At 47.6% G+C, this 14,993-nt stretch overlaps 1 protein-coding gene across 1 annotated transcript in view; it reads left to right on the top strand.

Moving 5' to 3' along the window:
- Positions 1 to 14,993, top strand: part of sft2d1 (SFT2 domain containing 1) — a 40,319-nt gene that overhangs the window by 1,112 nt on the left and 24,214 nt on the right. Inside the window, exons 2-3 of the mRNA XM_071391378.1 lie at positions 1,000 to 1,086; positions 5,417 to 5,499. Of these exons, the coding sequence (XP_071247479.1) occupies positions 1,000 to 1,086; positions 5,417 to 5,499 (170 nt within the window). The remainder of the gene's footprint in view (positions 1 to 999; positions 1,087 to 5,416; positions 5,500 to 14,993) is intronic.

The following is a 14,993-nucleotide window of genomic DNA, read 5'->3' as shown; positions in this document are numbered from 1 at the left end:
TGCATAGTCGTGTTCTGTGGGTGTCACGGAGTCGGCTGATTAACCATTTCATAGGTTAGGCTGTACAGTGCATATGCTGCCTTCAGAAACTATTCATACCCCTTTAACTTATTTCACATTTTGTTGTTAGAGCCTGAATTCAAAATGGATTAAATAAAAACAATTCTCACCCATATAAACACAATACTCTATCATGACAAAGTGAAAACATGTCTTTAAAACGTTTTTGGGGTCAAACTAACTAATAATTGTATTTTGTTGAATTTATATAACAACATTCAAACCTTGTTTAGCGTCATCTATTCCAATTGTGGTATGATTCCACTATTTCTATCCGTTTGCGTCAGTTTCAATGGAGGACGTTTATTTTGAAGGCGAACCACCGATTCTACTGTTGTTGCCGACGCTGTTGGTCACGACACACACATGCTAGCTCGCTAGTAGGAGTAAAGCAGGGCACGCACCGAGTTCAAAAAACGAGCGAGCTTTGAGATCCTATACATTGATTATATATGTAATTGTATGGCTGTGATTGCTAACAATGTCTTATCATTTAATCCTGTGTATTTGTATGCGTCGCTGCTCTTTTACATGCCTTCATAAGGACACCATGCTTTTGTCCCACAAGAAGATTGCCTTTATCTAATGAATTCACTTGTGTTAATTTCCCTGACTAGCAATGTACACTTCAAAACAGTGTATTGGTTCATAACAGTTCAGTGCTGCTCAGCTGATTTACAGTAACAACCATGGCTTTCCTTTTCCTGTCTTGTGACATCAGAAGCAAAGATTGATTAGTGCTGCTGTCATATAAAGATATATTACTTTTCTTGTTTTTTGTGTGTTCAAATAGGTCTAACTTTTATATTTTTCTCTCTCCTTTGCCACCGGTCAGCATGGTAGAACCATCAGTAGGAAGAGAGACCTTGGGTCCCTGAGTCTGTGCGTTGGGTCGTTGTGCGTCTGTCTTGTGACATCCTGCCATTGTTCTCTCCTCAGGTCCTGGATGCCTCGACCCTCAGCTACAGCACCCGGCTGAAGTGGTTCGTCATATGCTTCGTTTCAGGCATCTTGTGCTCCATACTGGTGAGATTTCACCCTATTTCAGCATTATAGTGAGTCTGAAATGACTCCCTTTTCCCGAATATAGTGCACTACTTTTTTTACCTGGGCTGTACTCTACATATGGGATAGAACCAGGTCTCCCCTGTCCATATAATCTTATTAATTATAATCTAAAAGGCAAAAGTCATCTGAGATCAATAGTACTCTGAGACAGTTTCTTAATAGCCTAGAGGCCCTTGCCTATCTCAGCATGATGCCCTGTACTTCCTGTTTGGTCCTAGCCCCTGAAACAGACTGGCAGTCTTCGTGAGACTGTTTTGACAGGTCACTACAGTTGACTCTACTTCTATCCCACTGTTTTAGCTCTATACTTGGGAGTTTCCATACACTCTATACGAGTGCTGCTAATCTAGGAACAAGTCCCACACTGTTCATGTACTTTAGAAGGTGACACTGATCCTAGATCAGCACTACTTTGAGAGACTATGATTACGGGCCCTGGCCTATTTAGGCATTATACCCTTTACCTATGTCGGCATACTCCTTATTTATTTTTACTGTGTGGTACCAGCACTGTCTGGACCACTCAGACAGTTTCATGAGAGTTTATGCGTTGTTGACATTTCCGTAAAGCAACTCTTGTTATACACTATATATATGTACAAAAGTGTGTGAACACCCCTTCAAATTAGTGGATTTGGCTACTTCAGCCACACCCATTGCTGACAGGTTAATAAAATCGAGCACACAGCCATGCAATCTCCATAGACAAACATTGGCAGTAGAATGGCCTCACTGAAGAGCTCAGTGACTTTTAACGGGACACCGTGATAGGATGCCACCTTTCCAACAAGTCAGTTAGTGAAATTTCTGCCCTGTTAGAGCTGCCCCGGTCAACTGTAAGTGCTGTAATTGTGAAGTGGAAAGGTCTAGGAGCAACAACGGCTCAGCCCTGAAGTGGTAGGCCACACAAGCTTACAGAACAGGAACACCAAGTGCTGAAGCGCATGGTGTGTAAAAGTTGTATGTCCCCGGTTGCAACACTCACTACCGAGTTCCAAACTGCCTCTGGAAGCAACGTCAGCACAATAACTGTTAGTCGGGAGCTTCATGAAATGGGTTTCCATGGCCGAGCAGCTGCACACAAGCCTAAGATCACCATTCGCAATGCCAAGCGTCGTCACTCTTTACCATCTGACAGTCCGACGAGCTAATCTGGGTTTTGCGGATGCCAAGAGAACGCTACCTTCCCCAATGCATAGTACCAACTGTAAAGTTTGGTGGAGGAGGAATAATGGTCGGGGGCTGTTTTTCATGGTTCGGGCCCTTAGTTCCAGTGAAGGGAAATCTTAACACTGCAGCATACAATGACATTCTAGACGATTCTCTGTTTCCAACTTTGTGGCAACAGTTTGGGGAAGGCCCTTTCCTGTTTCAGCATGACAGTGACCCTGTGCATAAAGCAAGGTCCATACAGAAATGGTTTGTCGAGATCGTTGTGGAAGGTCTAAACTGTGAGTCAGGCCTAATCGCCCAACATCAGTGCCCGACCTCACTAATGCTCTTGTGGCTGAATAGAAGAAAGTCCCCACAGCAATGTTCCAACATCTAGTGGAAAGCCTTCCCAGAAGAGTGGAGGATGTTATAGCATCAAAGGGGGCACCAACTCCATATTCATGCCCATGGTTATAGAATGAGATGTTGGACGAGCAGGTGTCCACATACGTTTGGTCATGTAGTGTATAGGAAGGACTTATTATCTCTCTATCTGTTGTAATATTTGTTTGCACATTCTGCCTTCCCTTCCAATAACCCACAGCTGTTTCCATCGACAAAGCACTTTCTCATAAGAGTCATGTCCTCATCTACAGTGTACAGTATATACCCTTCTGCCATAGACCTCAATGAACGAGTCTCTGTCCACAGCATGATACCGGTGATGGCTCTAAATGGCTACAATCGAACACAATATGAAACCAGTGATGGGTACAGAACAGTTGTCCTCTCTGTTAGTGTGGTTATGGGCCTGTCTACAGAACAGTTGTCCTCTCTGTTAGTGTGGTTATGGGTCTGCTGACAGAACAGTTGTCCTCTCTGTTAGTGTGGTTATGGGCCTGTCTACAGAACAGTTGTCCTCTCTGTTAGTGTGGTTATGGGTCTGTCTACAGAACAGTTGTCCTCTCTGTTAGTGTGGTTATGGGCCTGTCTACAGAACAGTTGTCTCCTCTGTTAGTGTGGTTATGGGCCTGTCTACAGAACAGTTGTCTCCTCTGTTAGTGTGGTTATTGGTCTGTCTACAGAACAGTTGTCCTCTCTGTTAGTGTGGTTATGGGTCTGTCTACAGAACAGTTGTCCTCTCTGTTAGTGTGGTTATGGGCCTGTCTACAGAACAGTTGTCCTCTCTGTTAGTGTGGTTATGGGTCTGTCTACAGAACAGTTGTCCTCTCTGTTAGTGTGGTTATGGGCCTGTCTACAGAACAGTTGTCCTCTCTGTTAGTGTGGTTATGGGCCTGTCTACAGAACAGTTGTCCTCTCTGTTAGTGTGGTTATGGGCCTGTCTACAGAACAGTTGTCCTCTCTGTTAGTGTGGTTATGGGCTGGCCTGTCTACAGAACAGTTGTCTCCTCTGTTAGTGTGGTTATGGGTCTGCTGACAGAACAGTTGTCCTGATAACAGCTCTACATACTGATTATTCACACCATGTCGTTAACACTGGCGAGAGCCATTCACAACGGAAGACCTCAGATCATGAGTCAACAGAATGTTCCATTGTGGATAACACCATGTTTTTCTTTAAAGATAAAGGCTCATACGTGTTTGTAACAGGTTCTAAAGCATTCATTAAACCTGCAGGCTGTAAGTGAAGTTGTGTGGACATAAGACAGTATGATTTATTTAAAAAAAATATCCTCATTCATCCTCGATCCTACTTAGGCCTAGTTGGGGAATGTGTTAAAACATTAATCCTGTGTTTTTATTCTTCATTACTCTTTACATGCTTTCAGAAGGAGCTGGATCACATGAGGTAAGGTTGGTGTTGAACACCAGGGTTTCTTCTACAAGGAGACACTCTCTTTATCTAATAGCCTATTTCACGGCTCTCCAAACCCTGTTCCTGGAGAGATACCCCTCCTATAGGATTTCACTCCAGCCCCAGTTGGGACTAACCTGATTCATTTTAGGTGGCTAGATTAGGGTTGGAGTGTGAACCTACAGGAGGGTTTCTCTCCAGGAACAGGGTTTGAGTTAACCTACAGGAGGGTAGCTCTCCAGGAACAGAGTTGGAGTTAAAACCTACAGGAGGGTAGCTCTCCGGGAACAGGGTTCGAGTTAACCTACAGGAGGGTTTCTCTCCAGCGACAGTGTTGGAGGTAAAACCTACAGGAGGGTTTCTCTCCAGGAACAGGGTTGGAGTTAAAACCTACAGGAGGGTATCTCTCCAGGGACAGGGTTGGAGGTAAAACCTACAGGAGGGTATCTCTCCAGGAACAGGGTTGGAGTTAAAACCTACAGGAGGGTATCTCTCCAGGGACAGGGTTGGAGGTAAAACCTACAGGAGGGTTTCTCTCCAGGGACAGGGTTGGAGGTAAAACCTACAGGAGGGTTTCTCTCCAGGAACAGGGTTGGAGTTAAAACCTACAGGAGGGTATCTCTCCAGGGACAGTGTTGGAGTTAAAACCTACAGGAGGGTTTCTCTCCAGGGACAGGGTTGGAGGTAAAACCTACAGGAGGGTTTCTCTCCAGGGACAGTGTTGGAGTTAAAACCTACAGGAGGGTTTCTCTCCAGGGACAGGTTGGAGGGCCCTAGCCTATATGATCAACAACAAAAAATAAACCTAAATGAGTCATGGGTCCTGTTTTTGTGAACCAGGAAGTCAGTGTGGAGATTGAAATGGTGTTTTACCACTAGGTGGCGATAGTGTCACATCATTGTAGTCGTACCATTTCAGGGAACAGTACAATTTATTTTTTCAAATTGAAAATGCAATACAAAGATGAGCATTTTGAAACATTTAAACTACCTGATATTTACCAAACATTGATCTAGCTTACCTCTCCTCTTGTCTTCCAGGTTACATTGATCTAGCTTACCTCTCCTCTTGTCTTCCAGGTTACATTGATCTAGCTTACCTCTCCTCTTGTCTTCCAGGTTACATTGATCTAGCTTACCTCTCCTCTTGTCTTCCAGGTTACATTGATCTAGCTTACCTCTCCTCTTGTCTTCCAGGGGTTTTTATAGACAGTGGAAATGATCTGATTGGTTTCAGATCAGACTGGTATACAGACTGATGGTAGGATGATGCCTAGGTGGACATGGTAATGATGTTGTGTGTGTGTGTGTTTCAACCAGGGCACTGCACTGCTGTTCTTACCCAATGGCACCAAGCTGTTTGCTGTGTTCTACACACTAGGAAACCTTGCTGCACTCTCCAGGTGAGTCATTCATTCATTCATTCAGGATTTGCGACCAATACTTTTGTTACTGCCAGAGCTAAAGACAAAGCTATTTCCATTAATCTTCACTTAATGTATAAGTCATATACTTTTTACAATTATATTTCAATAGATCGGGAGAAAGGAAAATGTCTTCAATTAAAATGTATTGTGAGGAAATGTAACTGGAAGTTCCATCCTATCCATCTAACTTGACTTTGGATGCCAGACTTGACCAATTATTAATCTGCTGTCCCATCACCTATTTGGAATGTACGCAGTGGCAGGCAGTCAGTGGCAGGCAGTCAGTGGCAGGCAGTCAGTGGCAGGCAGTCAGTGGCAGGCAGTCAGTCAGTCAGTGGCAGGCAGTCAGTCAGTGGCAGGCAGTCAGTCAGTGGCAGGCAGTCAGTGGCAGGCAGGCAGTCAGTGGCAGTCAGTGGCAGTCAGCCAGTCAGTAGCAGTCAGCCAGTCAGTAGCAGTCAGCCAGTCAGTAGCAGTCAGCCAGTCAGTAGCAGTCAGCCAGTCAGTAGCAGTCAGCCAGTCAGTAGCAGTCAGCCAGTCAGTAGCAGTCAGCCAGTCAGTAGCAGTCAGCCAGTCAGTAGCAGTCAGCCAGTCAGTAGCAGTCACAGTCAGTCAGTAGCAGTCAGTCAGTCAGTAGCAGTCAGTCAGTCAGTAGCAGGCAGTAGCAGTCAGGCAGTAGCAGTCAGGCAGTAGCAGTCAGGCAGTAGCAGTCAGGCAGTAGCAGTCAGGCAGTAGCAGTCAGGCAGTAGCAGTCAGGCAGTAGCAGTCAAACAGTCGGTAGCAGTCAGTCGGTAGCAGTCAAACAGTATCAGCCAGTCAGTAGCAGTCAGCCAGTCAGTAGCAGTCAGCCAGTCAGTGGCAGTCAGCCAGGCAGTAGCAGTCAGTCAGTGGCAGTCAGTCAGGCAGTAGCAGTCAGTCAGTCAGGCAGTAGCAGTCAGTCAGTCAGGCAGTAGCAGTCAGTCAGTAGCAGTCAGGCAGTGGCAGTCAGTCAGGCAGTAGCAGTCAGTCAGTGGCAGTCGGTCAGTCAGTAGCAGTCAGTCAGTAGCAGTCAGTCAGGCAGTAGCAGTCAGTCAGGCAGTAGCAGTCAGTCAGGCAGTAGCAGTCAGTCAGGCGGTGGCAGTCAGTCAGGCGGTGGCAGTCAGTCAGGCGGTGGCAGTCAGTCAGTCGGTGGCAGTCAGTCAGGCGGTGGCAGTCAGTCAGTCAGGCAGTAGCAGTCAGTCAGTCAGGCAGTAGCAGTCAGTCAGTAGCAGTCAGGCAGTGGCAGTCAGTCAGGCAGTAGCAGTCAGGCAGTAGCAGTCAGTCAGTGGCAGTCGGTCAGTCAGTAGCAGTCAGGCAGTAGCAGTCAGTCAGTAGCAGTCAGTCAGTAGCAGTCAGGCAGTAGCAGTCAGGCAGTAGCAGTCAGGCAGTAGCAGTCAGGCAGTAGCAGTCAGTCAGGCAGTAGCAGTCAGTCAGGCAGTAGCAGTCAGGCAGTAGCAGTCAGGCAGTAGCAGTCAGGCAGTAGCAGCCAGTCAGTATCAGCCAGTCAGTAGCAGTCAGTCAGTCAGTAGCAGTCAGTCAGTCAGTAGCAGTCAGTCAGGCAGTGGCAGTCAGGCAGTGGCAGTCAGTCAGTCAGTAGCAGTCAGTCAGTAGCAGTCAGTCAGTAGCAGTCAGGCAGTAGCAGTCAGGCAGTAGCAGTCAGTCAGGCAGTAAGTAGCAGTCAGTCAGTGGCAGTCGGTAGCAGTCAGTTGGTAGCAGTCAGTCGGTAGCAGTCAGTCGGTAGATGTCAATCGGTAGCAGTCAGTCGGTAGCAGTCAGTCGGTCGGTAGCAGTCAGTCGGTCGGTAGCAGTCAGTCGGTCGGTAGCAGTCAGTCGGTCGGTAGCAGTCAGTCGGTCGGTAGCAGTCAGTCGGTCGGTAGCAGTCAGTCGGTCGGTAGCAGTCAGTCGGTCGGTAGCAGTCAGGCAGTAGCAGTCAGGCAGTAGCAGTCAGTCAGTAGCAGTCAGGCAGTAGCTGCCCTAGTGTCCATTGAGTTCATTGTCGAGGGGGTGTTCCAAGTCATGGAATTAGAATGAGATCTGGTCATAGGTTCCGTCCCTGTTCTAGTGATTCTATGGTTCAGGTGTCCGTAAGACCACTTGGTTGGTCTGCCCTACTATGCAGTAGTTGTTTTAAATGTTCAGACAGAACAGAAGCACGGTGGACGGGTTCCCTATTGAGCTTGGTGTAGTAGTCCTGTGTGGCTCAGTAGGTAAGAGCGTGACACTAACAAACACCAAGGTCGCAGGTTCATTTCCCGCAGGGATCACAGACAAAACATGTGGCCTCATGCACTCACTGTCCTGTAATTAAGTTGCTTTGGACACAATGGGCAGCTTTCTAGGATTCATTGTGGTATAGGGTTTCTATAGTTCAGGACATGCTGTGCAGTAATGTCTTAGGTTGAATCGCTGATGGTGGAACAGGTCTGTTGGGTTTAGTTCGTTATCTAAGAATCAAGAGTTGAGCTGTCAGATAAACATACCACACGTGACTCTCCACGATACAAGTCATACCAAAGACTCAAAAAAATGGAACCCGATGCCTCTCAGCTTGGCACTCAGCATTAAAGGAGATGGATTGTGGGTAAGGGCCTGTGATAGAATAGCGTCCTGTCCAGCGGGTGTACTTGTACACAGTGGCGAACCATGACTATAGGACCTAGGTCTTCAGAGGGACTCTTCTAACACGTTGTCTCAAACAAAAAAAAATCTACATAACATCACTTTTAATGCGTTCGACAGTTCAAACAGGCCTGACTGCGCTTCGGGGTGCCGTACACACAGAGACAGAACCGGTATTGACACAACATGTGACACACAGCATAAAATAATGCGACCAGCAAAACAAAAAAATACACTCCGTGTTTACATAACCCATGGTAGCCAAACACAACTGTCACAAATATCTATAACAACAGTGTCATATCAAAGGTGACAGGCTCACGGTGCTGAACAGACAGAGACCGTAATACCTGGTGCTGAACAGACAGAGACCGTACTACCTGGTGCTGAACAGACAGAGACCGTACTACCTGGTGCTGAACAGACAGAGACCGTACTACCTGGTGCTGAACAGACAGAGACCGTAATACCTGGTGCTGAACAGACAGAGACCGTACTACCTGGTGCTGAACAGACAGAGACCGTACTACCTGGTGCTGAACAGACAGAGACCGTACTACCTGGTGCTGAACAGACAGAGACCGTAATACCTGGTGCTGAACAGACAGAGACCGTACTACCTGGTGCTGAACAGACAGAGACCGTAATACCTGGTGCTGAACAGACAGAGACCGTACTACCTGGTGCTGAACAGACAGAGACCGTACTACCTGGCTGCTGAACAGACAGAGACCGTAACTACCTGGTGCTGAACAGACAGAGACCGTACTACCTGGTGCTGAACAGACAGAGACCGTAATACCTGTGCACTCCATGGTGCTGAAGGAGAGACAATCTTGGTCAAACACATAGACAGGGCTGATAGACAGGAGACAGAAGTCACACCCAGCATCAGATAATGGTAAAGAATAAGCAGCCCATTCACTTCAGTAGGCCCCATGAAATCATACCAATACAAATGAACAACCATTTCATGTACAAAGTGAAATTAACAAACCAGCTATTACTTCCCATTGCAAATATATTTAATCAAATGTATTTATAAAGCCCTTCTTACATCAGCTGATGTCACAAAGTGCTGTACAGAAACCCAGCCTAAAACCTCAAACAGCAAGCAATACAGGTGTAGAAGCACAGTGGCTAGGAAAAACTCCCTAGAAAGGCCAGAACCTAGGAAGAAACCTAGAGAGGAACCAGGCTATGAGTGGTGGCCAGTTCTCTTCTGGCTGTGCCGGGTGGAGATTATAACAGAACATGGACAAGATGTTCAAAAGTTCATAGATGACCAGCATGGTCAAATAATAATAATCACAGTAGTTGTCGAGGGTGCAACAAGTCAGCACCTCAGGAGTAAATGTCAGTTGGCTTTTCATAGCCGATTATTCAGAGTATCTCTGCCGCTCCTGCTGTCTCTAGAGAGTTGAAAAAAGCAGGTTTCGGACAAGGTAGCACGTCCAGTGAACAGGTCAGGGTTCCATAGCCGCAGGCAGAACAGTTGAAACTGGAGCAGCAGCATGACCAGGTGGACTGGGGTCAGCAAGGAGTCAATCATCACACTAACCGGTGATCTAAAGTTAAAATGCAACAATGTTTCATTATATTCAAAGAGATAGCTAACAGCAAGCTAGCAGCAACAAAAAACAGTGCCACTCACCAGATGATGTTCATTTGTAAACCAAGTTTGAAAGTTAATCTTGAAAAGGGTTATGCTAACAAATTAGCAACAAAATCCACCTTGAAGTTGATAACAGCTGCTGCAGCCGTCTCCATTGTCACACTACCGCAACACAAGCTAGCTAACATTGTGACACTACCACAACACAAGCTAGCTAACATTGTGACACTACTACAACACAAGCTAGCTAACATTGTCACAGTACTACAACACAAGCTAGCTAACATTGTCACACTACTATGTGAGAATGCTATTCATTGACTACAGCTCAGCGTTCAACACCATAGTGCCCTCAAAGCTCGTCATTAAGCTAAGGACCCTGGGACTAAACACCTCCCTCTGCAACTGGATCCTAGACTTCCTGACGGGCCGTCCCCAGGAGGTAAGGGTAGGTAACAACACGTCTGCCACGCTGATCCTCAACACGGGGGCCCCTCAGGGGTGCGTGCTCAGTCCCCTCCTGTACTCCCTGTTCACGCATGACTGCACGGCCAGGCACAACTCCAACACCATCATTAAGTTTGCTGATGACACAACAGTGGTAGGCCTGATCATCGACAATGATGAGACAGCCTATAGGGAGGAGGTCAGAGACCTGGCCGGGTGATGCCAGGACAACAACCTCTCCCTCAACGTGATCAAGACTAAGGAGATGATTGTGGACTACAGGAAAAGGAGGACCAAGCACGCCCCCATTCTCATCGACGGGGCTGTAGTGGAGCAGGTTGAGAGCTTCAAATTCCTTGATGTCCACATCATCAACAAACTAACATGGTCCAAACACACCAAGACAGTCGTGAAGAGGGTACGACAAAACCTATTCCCCCTCAGGAGACTGAAAAGATTTGGCATGGGTCCTCAGATCCTCTAAAGGTTTTACAGCTGCACCATCGAGAGCATCCTGACGGGTTGCATCACTGCCTGGTATGGCAACTGCTCGGCCTCTGACCGCAAGGCACTACATAGGGTAGTGCGTACGGCCCAGTACATCACCGGGGCCAAGCTTCCTGCCATCCAGGACCTCTATACCAGGCGGTGTCAGAAGAAGGCCCTAAAATTTGTCAAAGACTTCAGCCACCTTAGTCATAGACTGTTCTCTCTGCTACCGCACGACAAGCGATACCGGAGCGCCAAACCTAGGTCCAAAAGGCTTCTAAACAGATTCTTCCCCCAAGTCATAAGACTCTTTGCCCCCCCCCCCCCCCCTGCGCTGCTGCTACTCTCTGTTATTATCTATGCATAGCCACTTTAATAAACTCTACCTACATGTACATAATTACCTCGACACCGGTGCCCCCGGCACGTTGACACATTGCCTCTGTACTGGTACCCCCTGTATATAGCTCCGCTATTGCTCTTTAATTACTAGTTATTCTTATCTCTTACTTTTTGGGGGATTTTCTTAAAACTGCATTGTTGGTTAAGGGCTTGTAAGTAAGCATTTCACTGTAAGGTCTACACCTGTTGTATTCGGCGCAGGCGGGCTAACATTGACACTACTACAACACAAGCTAGCTAACGTTACTAGCGTTAGCGTGGGAAAACTGCTTGTGCCACAGATTATTTTTTTCTTGCGCTCTCAGTTTTATTTACTCCAAGATTTCTGATGGTTTTGATCTAGGTCATGTTAATTTTTACTCTGCTGCCAGACGAGGATGGGCGGCCCTCCCCTATGAGCCTCGTTGCTCCCCTCTGAGCCTCGTTGCTCCCCTCTGAGCCCTCCCCTATGAGCCTCGTTGCTCCCCTCTGAGCCCTCCCCTCTGAGCCTCGTTGCTCCCCTCTGAGCCCTCCCCTATGAGCCTCGTTGCTCCCCTCTGAGCCTCGTTGCTCCCCTCTGAGCCCTCCCCTATGAGCCTCGTTGCTCCCCTCTGAGCCCTCCCCTCTGAGCCTCGTTCCTCCCCTCTGAGCCCTCCCCTCTGAGCCTCGTTGCTCCCCTCTGAGCCTCGTTGCTCCCCTCTGAGCCCTCCCCTATGAGCCTCGTTGCTCCCCTCTGAGCCCTCCCCTATGAGCCTCGTTGCTCCCCTCTGAGCCCTCCCCTATGAGCCTCGTTGCTCCCCTCTGAGCCCTCCCCTATGAGCCTCGTTGCTTCCCTCTGAGCCCTCCCCTATGAGCCTCGTTGCTCCCCTCTGAGCCTCGTTGCTCCCCTCTGAGCCCTCCCCTATGAGCCTCGTTGCTCCCCTCTGAGCCCTCCCCTATGAGCCTCGTTGCTCCCCTCTGAGCCCTCCCCTATGAGCCTCGTTGCTCCCCTCTGAGCTCTCCCCTATGAGCCTCGTTGCTCCCCTCTGAGCCCTCCCCTCCTCTCTGGTTCCTCCCCTCTGAGCCCTCACCTATGAGCCTCGTTCCTCCCCTCTGAGCCCTCCCATATGAGCCTCGTTCCTCCCCTCTGAGCCCTCCCCTCCTCTCTGGTTCCTCCCCTCTGAGCCCTCCCCTATGAGCCTCGTTGCTCCCCTCTGAGCCCTCCCCTCCTCTCTGGTTCCTCCCCTCTGAGCCCTCCCCTATGAGCCTCGTTCCTCCCCTCTGAGCCCTCCCCTATGAGCCTCGTTCCTCCCCTCTGAGCCCTCCCCTCCTCTCTGGTTCCTCCCCTCTGAGCCCTCACCTATGAGCCTCATCCCTCCCCTCTGAGCCCTCCACTATGAGCCTCGTTCCTCCCCTCTGAGCCCTCCACTATGAGCCTCGTTCCTCCACTCTGAGCCCTCCCCTCCTCTCTGGTTCCTCCCCTCTGAGCCTCGTTGCTCCCCTCTGAACCCTCCCCTCCTCTCTGGTTGCTCCCCTCTGAGCCCTCCCCTCTCTGGTTCCTCCCCTCTGAGCCTCGTTCCTCCCCTCTGAGCGCTCCCCTATGAGCCTCGTTCCTCCCCTCTGAGCCCTCCCCTCCCCTCTGAGCCCTCCCCTATGAGCCTGGTTCCTCCCCTCTGAGCCCTCCCCTCTGAGCCTGGTTCCTCCCCTCTGAGCCTGGTTCCTCCCCTCTGAGCCTGGTTCCTCCCCTCTGAGCCTGGTTCCTCCCCTCTGAGCCTGGTTCCTCCCCTCTGAGCCTGGTTCCTCCCCTCTGAGCCTGGTTCCTCCCCTCTGAGCTTGGTTCCTCCCCTCTGAGCTTGGTTCCTCTTTAAGTTTCTTCCTTTATTTGGGAGTGTTTCCATGCCACTGTGCTTCTGCTTGCTAAAATTCATTTGGTTAATTGGTTATTACTAGAGGTCGATCGATTAATCGGAATGGCTGATTAATTAGGGCCGATTTAAAGTTTTCATAACAATCGGTAATCGGTATTTTTGAACACCGATTTGCCGATTTTATTTATTTATTTATGTTTAAAAAAATTACATTTAATAACATTTTACACCTTTATTTAACTAGGCAAGTCAGTTAAGAACACATTCTTATTTTCAATGACGGCCTAGGAACAGTGGGTTAACTGCCTTGTTCAGGGGCAGAACGACAGATTTTTACCTTGTCAGCTCGTGGATTCGTTTTTGCAATCTCCCTGTTACTAGTCCAACGCTTTAACCACCTGCCTTACATTGCACTCCACGAGGAGCCTGCGTGGCAGGCTGACTACCTGTTACGCGAGGGCAGCAAGAAGCCACAGTAAGTTGCTACCTAGCATTAAAGTTATCTTATAAAAAACAATCAATCTTAACATAATCACTAGTTAACTACACATGGTTGATGATATTACTAGTTTATCTAGCGTGTCCTGCGTTGCATATAATCGATGCGCCTACTTCGACAAACGGTGATGATTTAACAAGCACATTTGCAAAAAAAGCTTTGTCTTTGCACCAATGTACCTAACCATAAACATCAATGCCTTTCTTTAAAATCAATACACAAGTATATATTTTTAAACCTGCATATTTAGTTAATATTGCCTGCTAACATGAATTTCTTATAATTAGGGAAATTGTGTCACTTCTCTTACGTTCCGTGCAAGCAGTCAGGGTATATGCAGCAGTTTGGGCCGCCTGGCTCGTTGCGAACTGTGTGTGGACCATTTCTTCCTAAAAAAAGACCGTAATTCATTTGCCAGAATTGTACATAATTATGACATAACAGTGAAGGTTGTACAATGTAACAGCAATATTTAGAATTAGGGATGCCACCCGTTAGATAAACTGAAAGAATAAACGTTTTGTTTTTTAAATGATAGTTTCCGGATTCGACCATATTAATGACCAAAGGCTCGTATTTCTGTGCGTTATTATGTTATAATTAAGTCTATGATTTGATAGAGCAGTCTGACTGAGCGATGGTAGGCAGCAGCAAGCTCGTAAGCATTCATTCAAACAGCACTTTCGTGCGTTTGCCAGCAGCTATTGCGCTGTTTATGACTTCAAGCCTATCAACTCCCGAGATTAGGCTGGTGTAACCGATGTGAAATGGCTAGCTAGTTAGCGGGGTGCGCGCTAATAGCGTTTCAAACGTCACTCGCTCTGAGACTTGGAGTAGGTCTTCCCCTTGCTCACCATATGGTGGTTAAATAAATATTATATATTTATTTGAATTTATTACGCCAATGGAGACAACAAAAAAGGCTTTACAATTTACATACATTTTAAAAACATTAATGTGTGTGTGTGTGTTCATCTATCAGTTCCACATACATGTCAGTACATACACACAACCAGTGGGTCACATTGGGGAGGGGCGTTGTGCCGCGAGGTGTTGCTTTATTTGTTTGTTTGAAACCAGGTTTGCTGTTTATTTGGGCAATATGAGATGGAACGGCGTTCCATGCAATAAGGGCTCTATATAATACTGTACGCTTTCTTGAATTTGGAGACTGTGAAAAGACCCCTGATGGCATGTCTGGTGGGGTAAGTGTGTGTGTCAGAGCTGTGTGTAAGTTGACTATGCAAACCATTTGGAATTTCCAAAACATTTTGTGTTTCTAAGAAAAACAACAAGCAATGCAGTCAGTCTTTCCTCAACTCTTCACCAAGGGAGACTGGCATGCATAATATTAATATTAGCCCGCTGATTACAGTGAAGAGCAAAATGTTCTGCTCTGTTCTGGGCAAGCTGCAGCTTAACTAGGTCTCGTGTGTGTGTTTACGCAGCCACAACGCTGTGTGAAACAAACTGGGGGACAGTGTCTTGTGTGTCCTAATTCCTGGTTACTGTTCTGAACCACAAACAGTAGTGTTTACACTGGGCCTTTGTCCCAAAT

Source organism: Salvelinus alpinus, chromosome 3 (genome assembly GCF_045679555.1).
Source record: "Salvelinus alpinus chromosome 3, SLU_Salpinus.1, whole genome shotgun sequence".
Classification (NCBI taxonomy): domain Eukaryota; kingdom Metazoa; phylum Chordata; class Actinopteri; order Salmoniformes; family Salmonidae; genus Salvelinus; species Salvelinus alpinus.
The sequence above is the reverse complement of the archived record's forward strand: the minus strand, read 5'-3'. Positions and strand labels throughout refer to the sequence as shown.